At 44.3% G+C, this 23761-nt stretch overlaps 1 protein-coding gene and 1 long non-coding RNA gene across 3 annotated transcripts in view; one reads left to right on the forward strand and one right to left on the reverse strand.

Annotated features, from left to right (window-relative positions):
* Nucleotides 1-532: 532 nt before the first annotated feature.
* BDNF (brain derived neurotrophic factor) overlaps nt 533-23761 on the reverse strand; it is a 37687-nt gene continuing 14458 nt past the window's right edge. For both annotated transcript variants that reach the window (XM_061356569.1, XM_061356570.1), the window contains exon 2: nt 533-1733. In XM_061356569.1, the coding sequence (XP_061212553.1) occupies nt 972-1733 (762 nt within the window). In that variant the 3' untranslated portion in view covers nt 533-971. The remainder of the gene's footprint in view (nt 1734-23761) is intronic.
* On the forward strand, nt 1741-4992 carry LOC133213963 (uncharacterized). Its single transcript, XR_009725937.1, has 3 exons — nt 1741-4098; nt 4261-4336; nt 4415-4992. It is a non-coding gene; the product is annotated as an uncharacterized LOC133213963 (long non-coding RNA).

The following is a 23761-nucleotide window of genomic DNA, read 5'->3' on the forward strand; positions in this document are numbered from 1 at the left end:
TACTTCAAAGATCACAACCACCATCCTTCCAGAGGGAGGAAAGGGAAAAGAAAAACAAAAATCAAACACAAACAAACATGGTATAAGCAAATGCAGGTCTCAAAAGACAGCAAATAAAAAGTTAAAATAATTTAAAAAGGAAAAGAAAATAATCCGAAAAAGCATGTTGCCATACAGTTAATGAAGTGCTGTCTTTCAATTTCTACAATGTGAAGTGGAACAGTGGAACATCACCATTCTTTTTCAGTTGCCTCTTTTTTTTTTTATTATTTTTTGTCAGTAGTTGGATTGCTATTGCAAACACCTTCACAACATACAAAAAGAAAATCGGTTTTTAATCCAGGATAAGGTAACGAGAGGGTTTTTTCCTTTTTCAATCTGATGGGAGTTCAAAAGTGAAAGAGAAACAGGAAAACTATGACAACAGCACCTTGACATTGTTTAATTCAACGCTATCAGGAGTTAAAAGCAGTAAACAGATATAATACTAACAGGAATAAAGATACTCACTGTCTAAAATGTAAACGGAATGTTTTGGTTCAATTTATTTTTCTGAAAGAGGACAGTTTATCATCAATTCACAACTGAAGCAGCATGCAATTTTATTCTTTGTTTTTTTTTTAAATCTTTTTCTATTTTCAATTCTTGGCAACGGCGACAAACCACAATGTTCTCAAGGAATGTAATGCAGACTTTGCTGTTTGCTTGGATCTCTTTTTTTCTTTTTTTGATTTTTTTTTAATTTTTTGTTTGTTTTTGTTTTTTTTTTTTTTAACCTTGTGCGCAAATGACTTTTGTTCCCCTTCAGGTCATGGATATGTTCAATAAATAGATTGTGGAACCACTGTACTGTATAAACTTCAGTTATACATGCAGTCCATAAAATTATTTTTTACCGAATAATTTACCCTGTTATGTATATATACAAATAGATAATTTTGTCTCAATATAATCTATACAACACAAACCCACTATCTTCCCCTTTTAATGGTTAATGTACATACACAGGAAGTGTCTATCCTTATAAAGCGCCAGCCAACTCTCTTTTTATTATCCATGGTGAGAGCTCTCACGTAAGACTGGGTAGTTCGGCACTGGGAGTTCCAGTGCCTCTTGTCTATGCCCCTGCAGCCCTCCTTTGTGTACCCCTTGGGGTTGCATTTGGTCTCATAGAAGTATTGCTTCAGTTGGCCTTTGGGTACTGGGACTTTCTCCAGGACGGTGACAGTCGCCCCAGACATGTCCACCGCAGTCTTTTTCTCCGCCGCTGTCACCCACTCACTTGTGCTGTCGCAGACACTCAGTTCCCCGCGGCGAGCTGGGTCAGAGTGGCGCCGGACCCTCATGGACATGTTTGCAGCATCCAAGTAGTTTTTGTACTCCTCAAGCAGAAAGAGCAGTGGGGGTTCCAAAGGCACTTGACTGCTTAGCATGACTCGGGATGTGTACAAGTCTGCATCCTTGTTTTCCTCGCTGGGCTGGATGTCCTGGTCCTCATCTAGAAGCTCCTCTATGACATGTTCAAAAGTGTCCGCCAGTGATGTCAGTCCTCTTGAACCAGCATTGGGCCCATTTAGGCTCTCAAGAGTCCCGTGGGTCCGAAGACCTGGGTAAGCCAAGCTGCCTTGTCCTCTTACACTAGCTTCTTTCATTGGGGCAGCTTTCATGCAACTGAAGTATGAGATAACCATAGTAAGGAAAAGGATGGTCATCACTCTTCTCACTTGGTGGAACTGTTAAGGACAAGAACAAGGAAAAAAAAATTATTTTAAAAGGGATCAAGTAATAATAAAATTCACCTGAGCTGTCATGAGACATTATGCATTTTCTGCAGAGATCTGCTGCATGCAGCCACAACTCATTACCCCCGATAAAACTTACCCTTGTACAAAGGTATTCTTTGATTCACAGTTTCAGAGAAAGCATATGCCAAAGCTTGGGCAACACTGATGCCAGCAAGTCAGAGTTCTTACATGCCAAAGTCTTCCTGTAGTAAGTATTAAACACTATGCAACCTCCTTATTTATTGACTGATTACACCTATTTAAAGTAACAGCAAAGGCAGAACTGATATTGAGCAACGCAACATTTCAGCAGTAAAAGGCAGCTTCACAAACATGCCAGGCAAGACTTTCATTTCAAGTGGAAATATTTAAGATCTCTCTATGACAAAATATTTTGTCATTCTATGAACAATCCCCTCCCCATCCTCCCCCCCCCCCAAAGAGCACCAGGATAAACTGCATTTGTGTTTTGAAAGCAGTCTTCAAAAGACAAGAAGCCACTGCCACCCAATTCTGAGGTTTCAGCAGGTCAATTCCTCAACTAAAAGTAGAAGGTATGTGTGCATAAATATGGAATGAGAAAATGGTCCAGCACAGTAGACTAAATTTGAGCAGGACAGCTTGCTTGCATCATGTGAATGCTGTGGAAGGGACCCGTTGGATTACAGGCTGTTAAGAGCTACACTGAAATGACAGTACCAGAACCACTGTACTGTATTTTGCCAAAGCCCCATAGTGGCTGTTCTCAAGCAAGCAAAGCAGAAATCCATCAGGACAACCAGCCCTAGTGCCATACTCAACAAGCTTGCTCGTTTCTCTCACCCTCTGCCCCAAGTTCTGGCACATGTTATGCTTTGAGGCTTATGTGTATGCTTGGCTCTGTCTTCATCGAGCATGGAGGGGTAGCACCAGGAAAGTGCCAGTATGAAAACTCCTCCCCAGGCTTGGATTCTGCACGACTCACTCCTCTCAGCACTCCCAACAGCTTGGGCTTGTATGACTGCTCCTTCCCAAGCGCTTCACTAAGTCTGTAGACTGTGCATTCCTCAAAGTAGAAATGTTTTCCTCCTCAAGTGCAGTGTACACACTTTGTGTACTATTACAAGAACCGCCAAACCCTGCAGTGACAGACAGCTATATTTTGACCTATCCCAAGTGCTACTACAACATCCATCACATCCAGTTGTTATTTTTTCTCTTTCTGATCCCTGCTCTCACCAGTTCTGCTTGCTAGAAAGCAATGGCATTGTTCACATTTTTGAAGCAGCAGCTAATGCTTGTTTCAGAGCTTTTGAAGTTCATTCGGAAGTACCTCATACTTGGCAACTCTCATTGGAGTAAATGCTATTTCTGTTTGCCAACAGGGTGTTATGTTAAAAGGCTTACTTCATCTCTTGCAAATATGCTGTGGGAAACTAGTACTCTTAAGACTGGAACATGGAAAGACAATCTATCATAAAGCATACAAAGAAAATGAAATATGTACTGGAATGGCAGTGCCCAAAATGTAGGTCTCAAATTATACTTAATGGAGTGGGGAGAGTGGGAAGTGTTTGGGTTTGTGTCCATGCCCCTCTCAAACGACGTTTTGGCTAAGAATCCTCTCTACCCCAGCACAACTCTTTCTCCATCTCTCCATCCTTCTTCCTATTTAAAAGTGTTACTGTGGCATAGATTTATTAAGATTAAACAAACCTGACATCTGTGACTCACAGGAACATAGCATTTGCTCTAACCATGTAGAGCACTAATATTTTGCAGATTTTTTGTATCCTTGGATTTTTATAACGTTCTACACGGAGCAATACCAGATTTCTTCCTCAAAGGGGAGGAAGAGAAACACAGAGATGATTTACAACTCAAGGAAGGTGGTTATCAGTCTTCCTTTATCAAACAAGGAAAGACAAGACAAGAGGGATAAAGGGTGGTTCATACAAATGCAGAGCCAGTGGAACAGGCAACACAAATAATTCATGTACTCTGAAAATTATTTTATATAAAACTTAAAAGGAAAAATCCGCAAACACCCACATCAAACTCTGTGACCACCAGAGCAGCGAACACACAACACAGATCTTCTGGCTCCTTATCAAGTTCCTGTTATTTTCATTAGAGTAGTGCCCAGAGATCCCAGCCAATATCTTGACTCTGGAGGACAGATTCTGTCTGAGAACGCAGTAGTACCCCAAGGGGCCTTCCAGTGCAAAAGATAGAGGACACCACACAAGAGGTACCAAGACCAGCACCAAACAAAGAGAAGATTGCACCCATCAGCTATATACACTGGTTGGAGGCTGGACATTTACTTTTCAAGGTAAGTAGGTCAGCCTTAAGTTAGGCAGGATCTCTGGACCAGGCCACATCCTTCACTGTTGTCACTGGGCTGTTTACCTCATGGTAGCAGTGAACGTGGAGGGATGTGAAATGAATAGAATAGCAACTGTGCAACTATTCACACATATATTTTTCTTACAAGGAAGAAGACTGAAGAGATGTGGAGAAACCTCACCAATTGACTTCAGTAAGACCTCAGCATCCTCTGCCAATGGCTAGTTGGTCACCAGATACAACAGTACTTTATAGCTCATGTTAAATTAATCCTTCCTCAATCAATCTTGCCTTCCATTTAGCAAGGAAACTGCTGTCAAGCTTGATCAATTTACATCTCATCTGATGACATACAACCGCTGGTGTTATCTGACTGGCAAGAAACAGTGTACAACTGGGCTCTGAAAACCAGTAACTCCAAGACAGCCATTGGCCATATAACATACTGAAAACACACAACGAAAAGCGTCCCCATGAAAGCCACCCTTCTTCCTCCCATTTATAACAGTAGAAGAGTATGTCACAGTAAGCTTTAGCAGCGCAGATACGCAATCCTGCTAGCAGGCAAACAGATCAAACATCTACTTCTTTGTAAATGAATCCCAGACTATGCCTAATTGTATGAGCAGGATGTGAAAAGATTATTCTATCTGAGAAATATACACAATCCTTGTCTTTGGCAGCAAAATAATATCAAATTATTTGATAGAAGAAAACAGTATTTGAACACCTAGGAAATCTCTTCATTTTAAAGGCCGTAGTAATTTCCAGCAGCAGCTGCTCAAAATCTACTAGTTTAGCATCCTATAGCAGAGCAACATTTAAATCTCACTTCATGGGTAGAAACACACCACCTTTCAGCTACTGTTGAACTGACTCATGAATGCATGGTTCACGAGTCAGTTCATGAGTTAGTGAAGCAGGACTAATACTCCAGTGCGGCACCAAAAAGGTCACTGGAAACACTTTGGATGGCAGCTTCAAGTCCTTTCTCTCTGCTCCCTAACTATCTAACCTTCATTACATTGCAAACATTAAAGATACAACCTGCCCTGTTACACTAATACACTAAGGGGGTTTTTACAAGGGCCTGTAATGACAGAACAAAGGGAATGGCTTTAAACTGACAGAGGGGAGATCTACACATAGTTCAGTGTGTGGTGTCCCTGCCCATGGCAGGGGGGTTGGAACAAGATGATCTTAAGGTCCTTTCCAACCCTAACTCATTCTATGATTCCACAATTAGGCAGAAGTTCTTCCCTGTGAGGGTGCTGAGGCGCTGGCACAGGTTGCCCAGAGAAGCTGTGCCTGCCCCATCCCTGGCAGTGTTCAAGGCCAGATTGGGCGGGACTTGGAGCAACCTGCTCTAGTGGAAGGTGTCTCTGCCCGTGGCAGGGGATTAGAAGTGGATGAGCTTTAAGGTCCCTTTCAACCTAAGCCAGTCTAGGATTCTGTGTTCATTCTCATGGCTGCAAGAACATCCTTCCTTCTCTCATGCAGCATAGTAAAGCTGAAGCAATGAAAAGAGTTTACCCACCATGGACCAGATCTCAGGAACGCGTGACCTAGTTTGTACTTCAATAAAGTCCACACAATTACAACTAGAATAAGGGCACATAATTGTGGCAGTTGTCCCCACTAACGGGAAGAAGGCTCATTAAATGAAGGTCATGTCAATTATCTACTGCTAGTTTACATACGCAGTCAATTACCTAGCTGTACAACTTATTTAGATATTTACATTTAATGAGGATTCACCACTTAATCATTTGATTTCACTATTTTTAGTTATTTTAAGCAGAAATCTAGCAGCTTAACAGGTTGTATTTCCAGCAGAGAGACCTGAGGGACAGCTGTGAACATGTGCTTGCTTTTCTGCATCCTGATATGTGCATGAAGGCTGAAGTAACTTTCAGTAGTGAATAGATTCATAATGCTTTAGTCTCCAGCAAGGAGTGTGTGGTGGAAGATAAAATTAGCAGCAAGGAGACATTCATTTTCTGCCTTGCCATTTTTTAAGACCTTTATACACAAGTTCAATTTACTAAATACTATTGAACAGCACAGGCATGAGTTCCGGCTCTACGCATCATTACCAGAGTGTGTGAACAGATACCAAAATGGGATGCATGTCAGCACATGATTTGCAGAGACTAAACGCACTGAGAACAAATAGTATTAACCTTTAACACATGCATAACTGGATGTCTGACACACTCTAGTTATCCTCTTGGCTGTTTATGTGGCAAACTATATAATTACTTTTTATTACTGAAAACAAAGCACCCTCCAAATACATACACATGCACACCCACACTCAATTTGTATTCTTGTAAGTTGGTGCTTCGTGTCAGGAAGAAGAAACCCATTTTGTTTTTCTCATGTTGGTTTTCCCCAAGGTAATAAAATCTACGTACCCGTAATGCCAGAGATGGCAGAGACTAAGAACCATTTTGAAGACTAAGACAAATAGCGAGCAAATTTACAAGTAGCTTGTAAACTACAGCTTTTAACATGAGAAATTTGCTTTTATCTTACATTGCTAAATACTGCCTATGGTACAGCTTCTGAGAGCAGTGAAACTCCACAATGTGTTCACTGGCTCTGGAGAGGTATACATCTGGTTAAAGCACTTCCAAGGGGGTTTTGTGGGGTTTTATCACTCTCCCCACAACACATTGAAAATAAAATCACAACTTCTCCTGCCAACCAGAGGTGGGAAAGAACCCAAAGAGAACAGTGGCAAAATAATAATGCCATGATATTATACCCCGATCTTTCACAGAGTTATGTGTCAGTTTCTTACCAACTTCCTTTACACTTTTCCGGACACTGTGAAGGGCACAGACTTGCTTCAAAGCTTGAAGAGAGAGAATCCAGCTGCCCTAATGGGCACACACCAGACAGCTTCCTCATTACAAGCATGCTTATACTTAAATTGGCCAAGTGCAGGACTACAAGGAGCTCTCAGCAGGATTTCTGTCAGATGGATCTCAGTCCCATTCTGCCCATACCAGGAAATGGGCAGGATGAGTTTTAGCACCACACACAAGAGAAGGAATAGCAGGCCAGACTCACAGATGGTACCAGTGCTTTCAGAAAGGCAACAGCCATGGAAGAGAACAGATGTGAACTATTTTTATAACTGGACAATGGGAACCGATTGTTGAGCAAGTGACACACACTGCTTTTCCAGCAGTTTGGACAGCATCCTGCACATGGGGCTTCCAAACTGCATCTGGGGTTGCTATCCGTATGCAAACAAACTCAGCTCCAAAAGGGTACTTGTGTGCATGCCACTATACATATCAAACACAATATGCTTTACCATTAGGGTTAGGGTTACCAAGGTATGCAATGACAGTCCTCCTCAAATAAAAGCACTACCAGCACGTTTATTTTCCCTCATCAGGAGTATCACAGGTAGGGTAACATGCTGCACTCCTACTGCCATGCCTGAAATACTTTACAGTAGGGATGTGACTTCAAAGTCTAAAACCTAAGCATTAGCAAATTCCAATTTCAAACCTGACTTCAGGCTTAAAACACTGCATTAATCTGTTTTAGAGTTCACGTCAAGTTACATTAATGCCATTCTGTGGTCATTCAGAAGTAACATTATGCAATGCCTGTGAAAAGTAAAGTTCACCTTATAGATTGGGGTACCTATTTTGCCCCTCAAAACAAGAAAAAGAACCACAAAACCATTTCATGAAATAATTACTCTGTGCTACAATACTATCTGGTTCCTCTACGGGAGCAGATAATTACAGTTCTCTGAAATCATTTGCTTTGATAGCCACTAGAGCTTTATATAATGCTAATTCAACCTGCACGCAGAAGAACCTCAGACCTTTGAGCAGCATCTGTGGTTTGTATTCCATTTCACTATGGCTCTCTGGTATAAAATACTGTGCTGAACCATCACAGGACTAAGCTATTCTGCCAAGTACACACATGAAGCTCCCACTGAAGTCAAGGATAATTGGCACCCGAGAGTAGGAACAGAACAGAGCATGTTGCATGCAAACTAGCGTTGAGTTGGATCCCTTGTACCATGACATGTGTCCAGCAGCCCTGGAACAACTCAGAAGCTGCTGTACCAGTTGAGCTTGGATCTTACGAGTGCCTATAAACTACTGAACAGCATGTAAAACATCCCACGCACCCATCAGTTCTGCTGCAAGTGGCAAGCTTCCTAGGACCTATAGAACATTATGCACTCAACAGGAACGTAAGTGAAGCTTAGCCAAGGAAAGTCAATGGTTAAAAAGCATAAGCATCAGATGGAGCAGTTACCCATGGTTTGGGCAGGTAGTGCTTTCTCTAGGGTAAGGGAGAAGAGCAAGGGCTATACCCATTTGTTGCAAGACTCTTACCTTTGCTGAGACCCTGACTGTGTGTGGCATTGCTGTAAGAGAATACCTTGTTTTTAGCCATAGTCAGTCCTTGAAATGAGGCAGATCAGTATGTCGTGGTGTGCACAAACCCAAAACTGGAAATGCCTGTTGTCGGAGCCCTGACAGGTATTAACAATATGCCTGCATTTGCCAGTGGTGTTATCAGTCATCTTTTGGCTGCCCGCCCTCATGTGCAGATTTCTCTCAATACATGCTCAGTCCAGTTGTTTGCACGGCATCTCTATGGAAATACCTTCCACAGATGAGGGAAGGGATAAAAGCTGATGCTGAGGTATCTATCAGAGCAGCTTCTGGGAAGAGTCAACTCCAAAATTATATGGGAACAACCAGATCAAGAGCAGAAATTGGTCAGTGTGCAAAGCCACCTCCATTCACATTAATGGAATAATGAAGGATCTGTAAGGAGCAAGGACATACTCATTAGGAATGTAAGCTACCTCACCAGAGCCAGCCCTGCATGTGTCCTGCTGTGACAGCAGCTTTTTCTTTGGAGATAACACTGTTGGAAAATTAGGTTACTATGTTAATATAACTGTATTGAAAACACTTCAGTGAGAAGTGCTCTTTCACCACTGATATTCACCATGACGCAGTTCACCACAGATCTCAAAGCATTATAGCGTTATAGTTTTCAGGGTTTTTTTTCTTCCACACCCTCAAGGTGGTTTCATGCTGAAACAAAACTTCTGCAATTGTACGCCTGGTTCTCAGTCCCTCACCTGTTTTAATAAATCTGGGGACCAACTTCAACTGGATTTAATAGAGGGATGCAAGTTTCACTGACAACACTATTTCCATGGTCAGGTGCTGGAGCTAGCATATAGTAGCTCAGACATACCCAAATAACACCCTCCCCCCCCCTCCCCCTTTCTTCCTTAGTCAGGCAAATACCAGTCTATGTTCTTACCCACTCAGACTTACAACACTGTGTTCCTGCTTTTATTTCACACGCTCCACAGAGGAAAAGCATTTGGAACTACTACAAGGGTTGAGAAGGTACATCTGGTAAAGATGCAAGTGTTTGAAAACAAGCTTCGCGAGTTGTAATGCTCAAGGTACAAACATTTAATGGAACATACAGAAAAAAAGCTTGCAGTCTGGAAGGAAGAAGTACTTTGTAAAGCTCCTGCCTTCCCCCAGTTGTAGAATGGTGTAATTTCTTTCACAGTAGTGTTACACTTCAATTCCTGTAAATTACACTGACGCAGGGTCCTTCCTCTCCCCATCTAAAAGTGAAGTTCACCTGGCTCATGACTTTTCATACTTTGCCACCAAATATAACTACAGGTTGTGGCATCATGGGAAATCACTTCCACAAAAGTTCTTGAGGTTTACTGGAGAAGTGTATACTAGCGGACCTAATGCTGGTGGACACAGTCACTGCCTCGTGTAAGCCCATAGTTCACAGATTTATACCAGCTGTAAAGGTGGCCCTGTATTTATGCACTCATAAAAATCAGATGAGTCTGGCACCTAAACCCAAGATAACAGCTGTATCAGAACAAAATGTGACAGGTTTCAGCAAAACAGCTTCCTCACATTCAGGACTCCTGAAGGATACCTGCATATTTGGGAATAATTACACTTTTTTTTTGGGGGGGGGGGGGGGCGGTCAGAAGCTTTCTAGGTGTGCAGACTAGCTCCTTCCTTCCCCCACGGAGAGCAGCACATAAATAGCCCAGACATGCCTGTAAACAGAAGTATGCAAAATCCAGCCCAACAGCACCTAACCTAACTCTGCTCTGCACTTGGGTGTCTTGTTTCACTCACACACACCCCTGCTGAAGAAGGTGACTTTGCTGGCAGCGTACTGTTCTCACTGTAAGCGCCCTGAAGCTTCAAAGGACAAGTCTGTGTACAGGCTGGCTTTCAGTCATTAAATAAACACTTCCCTAGAAAAACTTCAGTACCTGTCGCCTCACACAAGTGGATCCTATTGCCCTGCAGTGAAGGAGACATTCTCTTCAAATAGCTGGGGGTGGAGGGAGGAAAAGGAAAGTTAAAGGGAGAAACATTAAATTACCCAATTAGTCTGTTGAAAACTCTCCCAAACCTCTGCACAACACAACAGATTATGTAGAAGTCACCACCCTATTCAGAATCAAAAGCAGAGCTGTCTTATCTAAGATAATTAGTGGTTCTAGAAAGAAAAAACCTTAGAAGCTGCAAGAGCAGAGAGACCTGGTACTTATGTACAAGTGAAGAGTTGCAGCAGCAACATTTCTTGAAGAACGTGTTATCAAAGCTTCCAAAGTGGTTTGCAAACACTAAATCTCAGCATCCCGATGTGAGGAGGAACCACATCAGAAATCCTATTTTCCTTCTGGGTAGGCTAAAGCCCACAAAGACATTTAAACAACTTACCCCAGATTGCACAGCAAGTTGCTGATGTACCAGAGGAGAGCAGGGAAGCTCTTGCTCCCAATCCCTTGCTTCAGCCACTACCCCAAGCTGCCTTAACCATGCGTATCACTCACGTATTTTGCAAATCTCTCTATGGTAACTTAGATGTCTAACCCAGAAAGAGGCAGGGCAGCTGATTAAAACCTTAGGGGTATTATTTTGAATACATATGCTAGCTTACTTCCATCTGTGTCATTAATTAGTTCCTGACTGTAGGTTAAATGTAGGGCATGTTGTCACGAGCCTAAGGTGGGGTGGCAGGACCTCCTGCTATTGCCATATGGCTTTTTGTTTCTTCCTTCATTCTTCAGCTTTTAGCCTCATGCTTCTAATTTGTGGGCTCAACTATTATATAACAAAGAACAACAAGAACAGCAAAACTAGCATTAAAATAGAAACATTCCTCACCATTAAAACCTTCATGAGGTTTGATCTGAAATGCAACATGACTTCCTATCTCATCCAGGGACTGCCTTTACCCGCAGCAAATTTGCTTTCAAATTCAGGAAAGACCTAGTCCCATGGAGAACTACAACTGCACAAGTAGGTATTTACCAGCCCTATAAACACAAACCAGGGTGCCTTGCCCTGTTTTTGCATGAAATGGGGAAGTGCAAGGCAATGTCTATTCGTAATATGGATGTTCAGCATATACAGGGGACGAAGCCAGTGTAGCACCACTATACCTATCAAAACAAGGGAAAAAGATGACAGAGTTCCATTTGTCTTTTTTTTCCAATGCATCGCCACAGATGCATTTTTCTGTCAAAGTACAAATGGCTCGGGACTGTCCTCAACAAAATTACAGGTCATGTTTTGAGGTATGCCTGAACACGACTACTTGTACGATATGCAGAGTATCAGCAGTTCATCTTCTAATGAATGCCAGTAGGTCTGGTGGTGCTTTGTGACTGAAGACTTGCTCCAAAGTTATTTATTGTGCTTTCTAGCTCTCATTGCATACCTGTCCTTCCATTAACTAAAGGCAGGGGAAATGATTTCTGGTATTTTCAAGCATAAGATTCTATAATTTTTATAACAGTTACAGGAATAAGAGCAAGGAAAAAAACCCCATACAACAATACCTATGTTGAACAAAACTGATTAAGAATCAGGCAATATGACTTCCATGGTTGAGGTTCATGGAATTCATGATGTCGCATCAAGGTTTGTCAGACTTCTTTGGAGACACAGAACTCCAAATAGCTTCTTCTTAAATCTTATTTCTGCCTTTTTATTTTTATTTTTTTAATGGAGGCGTGTGGAATTGACTCACTTCTCCTTTTGCAACATCAGTATCACTCCTGCCACTTTTTTGCAGTTACAACTGCAGGAAGGTTCTGCACAGGGCGCAGCAGAAATTAATCATCAGTGCAAAATAGAGAGAGAAAAAGGACTTAACATGAGTCTTCCAAGGAAGGCAGCTTTGCTCCTTGTTTTCAATTCGGGTGCAAATCATTACCTTTAAGGGGAAAGATCATTTTCAGGTATTCTTTTGCTAGTCATTACACAAAACAGATTTCTGTGAGAAGATGTAAAGAAGCACCTGTTTATCCTCTCTTTGCACCATTTCATTGGCAGCAACTTGCCAACACCCTAAGTACCCTGCTACTGTAATAAGACATTAAACATCCTTCTTTACCTCCCATAAAATAAAACCAACCCTTCTTCACCAGTCTGCAGGACACTGGCTGCCAACAACAACAAAAAATTAATCACGATATTGACATAAACTGTAATGCTTCTATCTGGAAAAGCAGAAATGGGAGAACCTCATATTCATTTACTACTAGTTTTGGTTCAACCCATTATAAAGATAAAGGGCAGTCATGATGTTCAGCAGCAAATTCATACTTCACCACAGTTTCCTGGCACAGGTTCTGGTTAAGTTACCCTTGCCAGCTTGAACTTGTTAGTGGCTTTGCTTCCCCCTTGGACTCACACTGGCTTTCAGTACAAATTCTATCAAATAGCATTTCTCTCTTGGCATTTACAGCTCAGTCAAACTGGATTATCAACTCAAAAGGAATGTAAATAGCAAGTGAAGATCCAAGTTTTAATGCAGGCAGCCAGCAGGCACAATTATCTACAAATACTGCAAAACAAGTCCTGTCGTTCATCCCAACAGTGTCCATGCACTTCTGTGGTACAGTGACAGCTATGACTAAGAGAAGGTTAGTTTACATACTAATCCAGCCCTTGAATAAAGTTTAGATTTCAGTTCTTTTTATCTCAGTATATCAAGTATTGAACAGTTAATGGAGTGCCATGGCCAGTGTAAAGAAAGGTAAACCAAACCATATGGATACTATTGTTGCACCAAGCATAGAAAGTAAATGGCAGAAGGGTCTAAGGAATCCAGAGATCGTAACCTTTAATTCCTTCATCTAGACAAAACGTTATTTCTCCAGGAGCTGTTTAAAGAAAACCATGTTTTGATCACGTTAGATAAGGCACAACCTGCACTAGAACTGGCACAAAATAAGCTTAACTGCCTTTCTTAAGATGTGTACTAGCAGATGGGTTAGTGAAGTGGGAGGAGGGAAACAACACAACATGACAATGGGGACAGGATGACAAGGACTTAGTTCTGGTATTATTGTTACTATTGTTATTAACTGCAGCAACAAGTCTTTTCTATTCTGAGTTACTAAAGAGCATATAACAGCATTTTGTGCAAGACTTTGCCTAGTTGAATCTTTTTCCAGGCTCTTCCTGCTACTCTACACATGCAAAGGACTACAAGCCAACTTGTAGCCCAGTGTAGCCAACTGGAAAGGCTGAAGTTGGATGTGGAACTCCAGGTAAGCCAAGGGTAGTTTCTTAAACACTAGTTTGGAACAACATTCTCATGCACCCTGGTATGATACAAACAGTTTGCAGTTGGGTCCTGAACTTGAATGGCAAATACCCCTATATCACAGCTCCTCAGTTTCACACAGGAAAGCTCTGATCCCTCAAAAGCTATACACTAAGTGGTTCTCCCGATATACTTTACACTGACAGATTTCAATTACCTCACAAAATCACCCAAACCATCACCCAGGAAGATATGCAGCACTTGCAGTCAATTACTGGCTTGAATTTTCAAGGCTCTGGGAGATCAAAGTTAGCAACTCCCACTGAGGTTTAGTTGTGTTGAGTTTCTTATTCCACTGGGCACTTGATAGCCATAAGCTAGCAGTTATTATGAAAGCCCCCAAAACATACCGTATCTGTAAGAGCCCAACAGAAATAACTGCACATGAGATTGAGTTCAGTGGGTAAAAAAGGCACATTGTTTCTCTTTATAAGCAGTTCCTCACAAATTAAATACGGAACAGTGCTTATTCTTCTCTCCCCAGTGCAGAGGAAAAACCTGCTATAGCCAAAGATTGATGTACAAAACAAAAAGCTGCGAGTTCAAAACAAAACAGGAAACTAGATCCTAAGAATCAAGAGGCAGATAGAAAAGGCACGTCATGCTGTTAGATTTGAGGTAGCAACAAATACCTATATATCCAGTTTAACTTTGATACTTATTTGTGAAATCAGGAACATCCTGGATCTAATGAAACCAAGCGAAAGGCTGCTGCATTGATACATTAAGAAAATCAGGATTCCACCAATTATCTACTAAAGGATGACCCCTACCAATTAGACTTCAGTCATGGGATGGCGAACAACCTCCCCCAATTCAAATCCTTAAGGGAGGAATTCTACATTACATTATTTTTGGTGCAAGCTTTAGACACACTACCAAGTCTCAGCCGCAGCTGTAACAAACACATTTGACTTGCAAACACTTCTTTAGGTGTAAAGTTCATTCAGCAAATGATTTACTCAAAGTGATGCTCCTCATTCACCTGTTTCCAAGGAAGACCATAAAAGAGTGGTTACCTGCATTGATAGGACAGGATTTGCAGGTACCACCTCAGTTACAGGGTTAAGAAAAAACAACCCAGCATGCACACACTACACTGCGGAGTAAGAACAGTTGGGATCGGCAGCCTTAGTTACCAGAGCCAGCCACGAGCAGCGTGTTTGGTTCGTGAATCTCTAGGTGGCGGTAGCTGCTCAGATTTTGAGATACCGAGCGATGCTTACCTCAAATTTAGCAACCAGTATTCTTCCCATACTCCTAGAATTGCCTTTTCTAATTTGAAATGTGACCCCCTCCCCCATTTCTTCATAATTTATAGTAGTCTGAAGCTGAGTCACAAGGATTTCTGCATTTTCCTAACCAAGTACACAAGAAAAGAAATGAACTGCCAAAGTATTGAGGTAATTTATAGCGTAAGGCATTGAGAGCTTCTAGTCGATCAAAGGACTCAGAGAAACAAACATAAGAACAATCATGCCTTCTGTTCTGTAGAAATGCCATGGCCAGAAATAACTGTCCTAATTAACTGGTTTCAAAAAATGACTTCTCTGAAAGATACAATATTCTTACCGAGGAAAGTATACAACTACTACAGCCTTATGGCAACTGTCACTGGGGCATGACAATTCCCTAAATGAAGTTTCTTTTTGCTTCCTCTGGTTGTCCATGGTGCTCATCTTCAGACAACTGTATCCATCCATGATACTTAAATTTTGCTATAACAGGACCTTCTGCCACCACTACTATCAGCGTTACTAAAGAATTACAGCCACATCAGAGCAGCAGCATCCCAGCCAATCCTCTGTTCACAGTTTATAAAGGGCAGAAATTGTGTTCAAGATGAGGTTGACTTTGTTTTTTGGAAGCCTGTTGCCTATTTAGTGAAGCCCATAGGACCTTCAATGCTTCAGACTGTTCCATGTTGATAATTACTGCTGGGTGTAGCAGCCAGTCTATAGTTGCCTGATAATTAGGTCATGAGTGTCAAAAAGGAGGAAAACATAAGCCTGACACTACACATCCCCTCCATTTTATGACCATGACCACTTGTTCATGCAGAACAGGACAACTTTTGCAAACAGTGCTCTTCACAGGACAAGCCTAGAACTGTAAGCAAGATGGCCAACGTAAGATTATACCAGAGGACACAGGCCGTAATATAATGGTGATGTCAGTAAGTCACACATGTATCTCCAGAATTAAATCACTTGTCTTCTGTTATTGTATAGTCTAGTGTTTCCAAATCAAGCAGCATAAGGATTTACGTTCATAACATGTACGTTTAAGAAGGCAACATGGCAGAGTTGCCTGTATGCGCTGCAGAGCAAAATCTGTTATTTATAGTTTGCATTAACAGAGCACCTAGGAGCCCTTGCCAGGTACCAGGAACAGCACACAGACAAGACTACCTCTGCCCCAAAGAACTTATAGTCGAAGATAAGACTGAATAATGGGTATGGATAAGGAAGGGAAACAGTATGATCTGCTGACAAACAGTGGGGACAGCCTACCAGCCCCATACCAGCTCAAACATTGGGCAGTTTGCTCAGAGCACAGCTCTATCTTGTCCCAGTGGGTACCCCAGCGAACAGAAGAGGTTTTACACATGGCACCCTTCTAGCTGGAACCAAAGACAGAAGGTTATTGAGTTACCTCTTCGTTTTGGCAAATACACAAAAATAGCCTAGCTTCGGTGCTTTTAAAAGCTTCTTTTTAAAGGGTGTTCACATTAACAAGAATGCCAGTATATGAACTGATCTAAGAAATGATTGAGTTTCCTAATTAAGCAGCATTGTAGCTATTTAGAAGGAACCAAGCACTCACAACATATGCTTGAAAACAGGTCAAGACAAGCTAGCAATTAACCTATTAAAAGCACATATCCTCTTCTAGTGGAGCCTCCACCAGTTCACACAATGCCTAATGTGAGATTTCTAGTGTAGGCACAGGGCACATTCCTAGAACAGCATTTCAGCTTTTTATACAAACCAGGGAGGCAGATATGGGAACTTTTTTTAATAGGACCACACTTACTATACAATCCCCTCTACTGAGTGAATTGTTTCTCATCTTCATGAAGACTTACCCATAGAAAGGATGAGAGGGTCTCCTACTTTCTTGCGACCTGCTTATACACCTGCACCCCAGTAGAGAACTATTACCTGAGCTCAGCAGGTAATGCAGCTTCTTGTGTTTTCTTCACTGTAACAGCAGAGGAAGAGCTGGAGAAAGTGCTACAGGTACTGCAAGGACTCTTAACTGAAGCCACTTTCAGCTTAGTACTCTCACTACATGCAAAGCTTTTAAGCAAAGGCACAGATCCTTGTTTTCTGCTATATTCTTTCACATTTGAATGAGTCTTTAAAATCCTCTGCATCTGTGCACTACATTTTGTAGTACTGCAGCACACTGTAGTACTCCCATAGCACTACGTTACAACATAATGCCTTTGTGTTTAAAAGCGTGCTGCTTGGAATTAAACTTTTTTTTTTTTTTTTCTTTTCAGTTTAACCTCACTCCCTCCAAGGTAAAAGTCCTTTCCCATTTTCCTCCACTGCTCTATCTGGATTATACCGATAAAGCGTTCTTGATCCCTCTGACCCGTTTTACCCTGATTTCACAGCCATATAACAACAGGATCTACCCTGCAGCTCCGGAAAACAGAGAGCACTGGTGACGTGAACAGAAGGCATGCTACTTACAAATGGGTTTTCCCAGCCGAGGTTCAGTGAAGCTGAACATTAAGTGGTAGTACTACAGCAGAAAATTGCTGTGAGTTGGAGCCCTGCGCAAAGGCTCCTCTATCTAGTCGTATTAAGTAAACAGCTGAAACGTCTACCAGCTCCTTCAAGGAGCTGAGCCACTGCTTTGCCCTGAGACCCAAGCGAGGGGTGCCGGACCCTTCCCTTCTGCTGCCCAACAGCCACTCAAACCCAAGGACGTGAAAGCTTCTCCTGCCTGCATCCAAAGACAACCGAGGAGATTAATTTTATGTACTCATCACGCCATGAATTAAAGATTACAGAAACACTTGCTGAAGAAAAATGTATCGCCCGGATAGATTCTCTGCATTCATTAGAGCGGCGTTACTAGAAACATAAATAAGTAGTGACTATTGATCTCACAATAGTCATGACCTCAGAACAGCAAGCTACAAGAAACTGAAAAGCATGTTTTAACCGTAAAATATAACCCAAGGTACAACTGCACCCCTTAAAAATCAACAACCAAAGCAGGCATAGCCCACAGCGGTGACACCTTACCCTACTAATCCTGCAAAGGAAAAGGGAAAACGATCAGCGGGGCAGCGCCAGGCTTCCAAAGTATTGATTCAACCCTTGCTAAGCACATCCACCCTAACGCCAGCTCCTCTCTGGCTGGAGCATGTTTTCCACACCAACACACAATGGAAGCCGGTGGGCAGGATCCATCCCGGCTCCTCTCCCTCCATTCCCGCAAGGAGTCGGCGGGCGAGCCGGAGGACAAAGCCCCCACGGCACCGCAAGCCCGGTGAGGGTGCCCGGCGCGCTTCGCATTCCAGCTTCGGTCCCGCTTCAACAAGTGCATCGCTCCCGTCCCTCACGGCCCGGGGCGGCGCCCAGACCCCGTCCCTATCCGCACGGCGGCTCTGTGCGCGCTCACCCACGGCACGGCGGAGCCCCGACACCGGGACCCTCGTGCCCCGGCCCGGCCCGTCCCGTCCCGTCCCGTCAGCAGCTGAAGGGAGGAGGGGGCCAGGGCCGCCAGGGGGCGCCGCCCTCGCAGGGCGCCGCCACGCGGGCACGCGCCCCACGCCCGGCCCCGCCTCGCCCCGCACCGTAGCCGCTGCTACCGCCGTCGGGGAAGCGCCACCAGCGTCCGCCGGGCTCCGCGTCCCGTCCCCCCCCCCCCCCCCCCGACGTCGACAGCCCCAACGAAAGCCCCGCCGGGCCGCCCGCCCCCACCGACAGGTGCGGAAACAAAGGGGCGCGGGGCTGCCCCGGCCTTCCCCGCTCCCCGGACGCCCCGCGCCCGGCCCCTCAAGTTTCCCGGCGGGGCGCCGCGTACCTCGTCCACACAAAGCCTGTCCGGATCCCCCGTCCGGGAAGTCACATCCTCTCCCGGGCGCCCAGTCCCACCGGCCGCCTCTCGCCACCCCGGCAACACAAGCAGCAGCTCAAGTGTCTCATCAAAGCTTTATGAGGGGCGGGAGGGCAGCGGAGCCGGATCCCCCACCCGCACCGCCCAACTGGAGCCTCCCGCCCCGGCCCGGCCCGGCCCGGCCCCGTTGCCGCCGCCGCCGCCTCCCCGCGGAGTGGCTTCGCCCCCCGCCCGGGTGCCTCCGGGCAGCGGCGGCCGCAGGCACCGCGCGGCACTGCCCCGCTTAAAGCCGCCGCGCTGCCCCGCTCAAAGCCTCCGCACCGCCTCCCTGGCCCCGCCACCGCCCCGCCCGGTCCCCGCTCCGCCGGCGCCCCCCGAGCGGCGGGAAGGGCGCGGAAGGGCCGGGCCGGGCCGGGCCGGGCGGGGAGCGGCGAGAGGCGGGGGTGGTGGTGGGGGGGGGGGTGAATCTGTCCGCCCGCCAGGCGCGGGATATTGGTTTACTCCGGCGGGTATTAAGCAAGCCCGATCCATTTAAATATCGCTCCAGCGCTGACCTCTTCCGTAGTTTGCCTATTAAGAATGCAATCAAGATAATAACAGGCATTGCTTATTAATGAGCGCCCCAGGTAACGTTACACCGGTGACTTTCTGGAGGCGCGCAGCGGGCGCGGGTGCTCAATCCAGGCGGCCCAGAGGCGGCTCTGCCGGCACAGGCACCGGGACCGGCAGCCGGAGCCGCCCGGCGCCCGTCGGCCACCGGAGCGAGGGGCTGCCGCGGTGCCCAGAGGGTCCCTCCCAGCAGAGACGCCCCGCTCGACCCTGCCCCGCCGCCCGAGGGGCCGTTTTCCTTCCCCCCTGTCAAAAATCTGTCTGGCCTTATCCCCCTTCTGCCTGTGCACCCGATACGGTGAATTATTGATAGTGGAAATTGCATGGCGGAGGCAATAATGGCATCCCCTGATTGAGTAGCTCCATTTGATCTTGGTAAAGACAGAGAGATGGCACGCTCCCCGGCAAGGCTGGAAACGCATGTGCTAACGGGGCACAGCACCTCGTGCCACAGCTCACAACTTCATCCCCATCCTGGCACGGGCCAGTGTGGCCTTGCCTGGTGTCTCCTCACCCATAAATAATACCTGAGGCATTTGATTTTCAGAAGGTACTCCATCTCTTTTACAAGTTGGTTGTAGAATCCCAGACTGGTTTGGGTTCGAAGGAAGCTTAAAGCTCATCCAGTTCCAACCCCCTGCCATGAGCAGAGAAACCTTCCACTAGACCAGGTTACTCCAAGCCCTGTCCAGCCTGGCCTTGAACACTGCCAGGGATGGGGCAGCCACAGCTTCTCTGGGCAACCTGTGCCAGTGTCTCACCACCCTCATAAAACTTATTAAATCAATTATCCTTCTACACCTTTAAAGCCCAACTGCGGTCTAATTGCAATTAACACCAAAGGCCTGTCCACTGCGGCATGCTGGTGACCGTCTATACCAGGAGAAATGTGTGCAACTCATTGCTGCCTTCAGACAGTCTGATTGCCTGTGTGCTTTTGCTATGAAACACCTGCATTGATTAGATCAGTGAAGTAATAAAATATCCCAGGCGTTTGAAATTTGAGTACACCTAAGGCCTTCCATATAAAACAGCTTTTAATATATATTAAGGGAAACAATCCTGGTGGTTAATATCCTTTGCAGCTTTAAGAACTTCTTTAAGAATCATGCGCACAATACCACATTACCATCCAGCAGCCTTTTTGCATGGTGATAAGACAGCCCAGTTTTGATACCCTGTGTTCAGAAGATGACGCCTGCAAATACTTGGATGATCTACTAGCAAAGGCTACTTTAATCAGCTGTCATGTAATACATTACACACGTGTTATTCCTGGAGGATGGCCTCTTCTCCTACTACATTAGGCAAGCAGATGAGCAGCATCAAGTACCATGCTTTAGAAACACCCAAGCGTCTGCTGGCTTGTTCTCAGGAGCGAAGGAGAAAGCACATAACCTCAAGAAGTCTGCTTGCAATCAGAACAAGCTTTTCAGTTTTGAAATGGAAGCATGTTATGGACCACCTAACAAATCCTCGTGCTGTGGTGTGTGCTTTCAGCTCAGCTCTGCTAAGAACGTGAGAGCCATCAATCCCAAGCAGCGTGTGCTGAAATTCCCACTTTGCTCCAAACATACTGCCTTTTGCCCCAGTACAGAGATTTTCCTGGGGAACAGGTGTGGTCAGAGAGCTGCCGTATCTTGTTGGTATAATCAGCCCTTTGGGGATTATTAACTAGCCAGTGCTTGATTACTGGGAAAATTAAAAAGTAGTGTAAGTAATGATCTGTTTGGACTTCTAATGCACATACAAGCTGGGTTCCATATTTTTCAATCAGGCCCTGACTTCAAGGAGAATTTTGTATGAATGAGCCCCAAAAGACTGGGCCCACAAGGGATTCGTTTGTGAAGCAACTGACAGTCATCATGCGGAGAAACTGCCCTGATCAGAGCTCTGCTCCTTTGTCCACATGACATACTATAGCTTGGAGATGTACGTAAACCCTCTCCTTCGAAACCTGTAGGATATGTAGGATGCAGTACTCAGACATTCTCATGTTTCCTGTGGATTCCCAGGTGAACACAGAAAGAATTCTCTCTTGCCATGTGCAAAAAAGAACATCTCCCATCTTCATTTGCAGAGGTTTGGATTGTACAGGCATCAGAACCGAGTGGCACTCAAAAAGGAAAGCTGCACCACAGGCTGCATGGGGAAGAAACAGGCAGGTAGGCCCTATCCTGGTGATCTTGGGTTGGTTGATTCAGTGCCTCAAGGTGCATGCCCACCTTACAGCATTTACCTTGAAACGGAGTCTCTTTCCTATACCTAACTAGTTAAAATAATTTTTTGCATACACAATCCACATTTCACCTTTCCATTCAGCAACAGGGAAACAGTAAGAAGGAGTATGAGTTGTCAATCAACATAATCTTGATTTATCCCTGCAGCAATATCAGATTGCTTGCAGGGGGGCGAGACCATTGCTTTTTGCTGAATTCAATTTGAACTGTAGCATAGGCACTAATGATGCTATAGATACTATAAAGAAGAAAGCTGAAGCACACACATCTGGTTTCTGTCTCCGTGGAGGCTGTGCATTATAGTGATTGATGTACAAGGTCCAAATTTACTGATAAACTAATTCTATGATAAAGTAGTTTGTGGGGCTTTTAAATTCCCCCATTGCAATTGTAAGAGAAGCAATAAAGAAGTCAATATTTGAAAAGAGTAACATTCTTAAAAGTCCGTAGTTAGTCAATACACAGCTGGCGATTCAGTCTCCCCCCACAAACATGTCTTTACACTCCTCATTTTATTCACATAGTATCTCGACTTGGTTTTGAGCAAGAAAAAGGTCAAGAAGCTACAATTTGGACTGCTTCTCACTTGGTTGTCAGGAAATATAAACTAATCCTGATTACAGAAATGGGAATGCTGTTGAGGTACTTGGGTTTGACACAGGAGTATTTTTACTATTAATAATTTTAATTGGCTGAGGTCAGTTCTTATATCACGACAAGCATTTTATGTTTAATTATGTTTATTCATGTTTCCTGGTTACCTATCTTTGCTATTTTGTCACATTAAAGGGCTGGAAGGTTCATGGAAATAAACTTTTCCAACTCAAGTAATGCTAAAAATTGCAATGGATTATAAACACCATCGGAGGTTGCAGGCACATTGCATTTGTAAGATGACTGGGCTGTGAGGCCACTCTAATGATTCAGTGATCGCAGCACACAGCAGAACCACTCATACTCTACACTAACATCAGCAGGTCTGGAAAACCCTCAGCATCTTTGAGGACCAAGCCCAAATTCTGCTTAGCTACGTCAGGTCTTTGTACTCATCATGAGCCTGTGACTGAGCGAGGTGGAGGGAGAAGGGGGTCAGCCAAACTGTGACCACAGCTTCTCCTGGGCGTCTGCAGTACATGTTAATGCCCTGGGGTTGATGGCACTTGGATCTCACAGCCTCAAGGTTTACTTCACATCCAAGCCGCAAAGAGTTGCTATGGTTCTGGTCTGCAAGTAGCTTGCTGGGTGGCCAGAATATACCCCATGCCTTAAATAGCACAGTGTACTTGCTCTTAATATCTAGCATAATTTCGCCTTTGGTGAACAATGTCTGCAGAGAGGTCTTTCAGCCTCATTTGAGCAGGGAAAGTATTTGTGAAACAGCAAAGACCCAGAGACCTTTAATTAGACATAGTTTGTAGCCTGCATGTGTAGAGGATAAAGCAGTGAAATCTATCCTTTCAATCACAGGCACTGAAACCACGACATTTTTGCTGACGAAAATATCACCTAATAGCTCAGAACCTTCACCCTGCAGCTACAGCAAAAGTGAATTTGAAACTCCAACAAACAATTAAAATAATTGGTTTCTTCTCATGTCTGCTAGAGGTGCTCATGCCAGCTTTCCGTCACATGGGGGGATCTGTACCCTGGATCTCATCCCATGCCTTCTAGTCAGGGATTTCAGCACAATTTATGCGCATGAAACCGCTTCTAGAACAGAGCTCTGTGGTAGGTGCAGATTAGTATTTTACAAACAAGGAAATGCATGTGTCTATTATATATAAATTCATTAAGCTGCTCATGAACATACTTGTTTGACGAGCACACCCCTTCTGTGTTTGTTCCTTGCCACTGCTCGTGTAGTTGTCTCTACTGGCATCAACTGTCACAGAAAAGGAATATGAATCATACGTGACAATTACCACATACATCAAGTGATGAACACACACAATCGTCCCCGTCCAAACCTCCAGGCTTCCCTTTTGGGGGTCTGTACAAACTCCACACACTTCTAAGCCACCCAGGAAATCCCTC

The sequence above is a fragment of the Neopsephotus bourkii genome, unplaced genomic scaffold, assembly GCF_033783945.1.
Source record: "Neopsephotus bourkii isolate Nb327-2 ecotype Australia unplaced genomic scaffold, CSIRO-AGI_Nbou_v1 NB_860, whole genome shotgun sequence".
NCBI lineage: Eukaryota > Metazoa > Chordata > Aves > Psittaciformes > Psittacidae > Neopsephotus > Neopsephotus bourkii.